The 2,826-nt window shown below is 29.4% G+C and overlaps 1 protein-coding gene across 4 annotated transcripts in view; it reads left to right on the forward strand.

Moving 5' to 3' along the window:
- The window catches only part of LOC123015716 (lachesin-like), an 86,682-nt gene that overhangs the window by 54,754 nt on the left and 29,102 nt on the right, over positions 1-2,826 (forward strand). For all 4 annotated transcript variants that reach the window (XM_044415608.1, XM_044415625.1, XM_044415617.1 and 1 more), the window contains exon 3: positions 2,357-2,637. In XM_044415608.1, coding sequence (XP_044271543.1) covers positions 2,357-2,637 — 281 coding nt within the window. The remainder of the gene's footprint in view (positions 1-2,356; positions 2,638-2,826) is intronic.

The following is a 2,826-nucleotide window of genomic DNA, read 5'->3' on the forward strand; positions in this document are numbered from 1 at the left end:
TTTTTTTATCTCTTAGAAGAGTCATTCACCACCTATCCGGGGACACATTGCATATATTAAAAAAAAAAACAAAAATAAACGTACTTATAAAATAATATTCAAGTTTGGTCTAAAACAAAAAAAAAACAAAGTTTTATAAAAAAATTCGAAACCAAATCAATTTTTTTTTTAAATAAACTACAATATGGGGACTAATTCCTCAATTTCATATTATGGTAGAACCCTGATAGTCCGGACTGTGTCCGGTCAATTGTTCGAAGCCAGTTGTTCGAAAACAAATTGTTCGAAAATCCAGTTGTTCGAAAGCAAATTGTTCGAACAGTATATTTATCGAACGCCAGTTTTTCGAAAACTGATTGTTCGAAAAGTTATTTATGTATGCATAACATTTAACAAAAACAAATTTGTTTTAGAGCTTGTTAGAATTTTTTTTTGTAGGCGCAATGCAGAAAAAAGTAGGGATGATTAAAACAACAATATTTATTTGTTGGGTGTTGAAATTGTTGAAATAATATTTATATTATATTTTTAATATGTACTAGTCAATTGTTAAATTAAGTTAAAAAATACATAAATTTATACAAAAATAAGAACATATACAGGGTGATTCATCTCAGCTCCAGTCTTTTGTAGCTCAGTTATAACTCAGGTGCAAATTTTGATATTTTGGAGACTTTATTTATATTCTAGAGCGCATTTCAGGAAAATATTTTTGTTTATACAGGGTGGCCTAAAACTAAGTTACGATACAAACTTACGTTTTTTTTAATGAAACACCATATATTTCTTGGCATTTTTGAATGTAGCTTTTAATTTTATTAGTGTTCTATTAGTCTTGGTTTTGGAATTAAGTTATTGGCAAAAACATCCTCTTTTAAAAATCTATTACACAAAAAGTTAAGACAGCTGGAAAAAAAATTACCACTGTAAAGAGGAAAGTATGAACTTTGTGACTACAACATTTTTTTAACGTATTGTAGTCGAAAAGTTAAAAAATATGTAGAAAGTTTCTTAAAAGTTAAATAATATTTTTTTTTATGGAATACCCTATTTTTTATTTCTGCATCTCATAGACTGATTAATAGTCTATCTAAAAAAATAAACTTTTGATGTCTAGAATTAAAAAAATGAAAAGATATTTAATTTTAAATGTTAATTTTTCTCAACAAAACCTTAAATTTTGATAATTATGCAACAATTGACAAATATTAAAAATATAGAAGACGTAAGAGCTGATCTCTTCTTCTGGATTGAGTCTACAAAGAAATTTTCTTAACAAGCTCTGAAACAAACTTGTTTTTGTTAAATGTTATTTGCCTACATAAATGACTTTACGAACAATCAGTTTTTGTCTAAGCACAAAGAAAAAAATGGATTTTTATCATTTCAAATCTCAACAAAAGAAATACAGTAAAACCCCTCTATAACGAGAACTCAAGGGGCCAACATATGTGTTCATTATAACCGATTTTTGCTACAACAGTCATGGATAATAAGTTTTTACACATGTACTATGTAAATTATTTATTAAATAATAATGTTAAAGAAGTTTAAAACAATATTTAAGAAATAAATCTGTAATTTTTGTGTGTTTTCTGTAATGAAATATTTTTATTTTCATCTTATTAATTGCACTTTCCAATTATTCTAGAAGGCTCCTTGTCCTTGTTCTTTAAGATTGTTCCCAGTGCAGAACTCGCTAATTTTACAGATTTTTTACTTTGCAGATTACAGCTTGTTTTTTACCTCTTTCAAACTCTTTTATTATTGGTAATGATTTTCTATTCGAGGACGACAATTTACAGAAAAACGACGTGTTTTCTGCTTAAAAAGTCGTTCAAGACTGAAAAAGTGAGAAAAATAAGAACATTATCACGCAAAAGCAACATTCCCAAAAAAGATCTAGTACGCAATGGAGGATTTTTATTTCTTCTAGGAACTCACGTTATAAGCGAAATTTCTCAGAATTCTTAGACAAAATAAAAATTTTGCTATATCTACCTTAATTCTAGAAAAATCCTCGCTATAGAGGGAGAATTTTACACAAAACGCAAAGGACCAGACGATTTACTCGTTATAATAAAAATAATAAAAAGCAAAACGGAATTTTTTAAATCGATTTTGTTTCCGGATAGCACCAATAATAAATCCTAAGAAATCGTGCCAATTTCCAGTAAAATAATTACTGTAATTAAACGTACTTCTCATTGGTATTCGTAACAGTTTTTCCTGTTTGTGAAGCTTCTAAGAGGATGATGTCACAGGATATTGCTTACTCTTGAAGAAGAATATGAATACTAGTTACACTATTAATCAGTTCACTTCCGATTTACTACAAATTAAAAATCCATTTTAGATTACGTCCAACTTTGGACAAAGAAGAAAGTAACCGATCAAAATTCGGAAAAGAAGGGACCCATCCTTTTCCAATCTGGAATAGCAGTCGCACCTTCCCCCAACATGAAACTCCTCGAAGACGGTTCTCTGGAAATATCAAATATTCACCCCCAAGACGAAGGTGTTTACGAATGTGCCGCCATGGACACGGCTAACAACAGTCCGAAAATCCACCACAAAGTCACAGTAACTGTTCAACCAACAATTGATTTTCTTATGACCAAAGATAACAGAACAAGRGTAAGTATAGTAAAAATCAGGAGGGTAGACCYGTGTGTCATCAGTTTCATTTTTTCATTACCAACTTAAAAGTGAAATAAAAAATTCRATCACAATGTAAATTGAAACAATTAAAGGGTCTCTAAGGATGGTAGCCTTGACCAAATTTACATACCAGGTGAATAAAAAGTATGGAACCAAACGTTTTTT

The sequence above is a fragment of the Tribolium madens genome, unplaced genomic scaffold (genome assembly GCF_015345945.1).
Source record: "Tribolium madens isolate multiple individuals breed KSU strain unplaced genomic scaffold, Tmad_KSU_1.1 Scaffold_11;HRSCAF=98;Tcas5.2_LG3b, whole genome shotgun sequence".
Classification (NCBI taxonomy): domain Eukaryota; kingdom Metazoa; phylum Arthropoda; class Insecta; order Coleoptera; family Tenebrionidae; genus Tribolium; species Tribolium madens.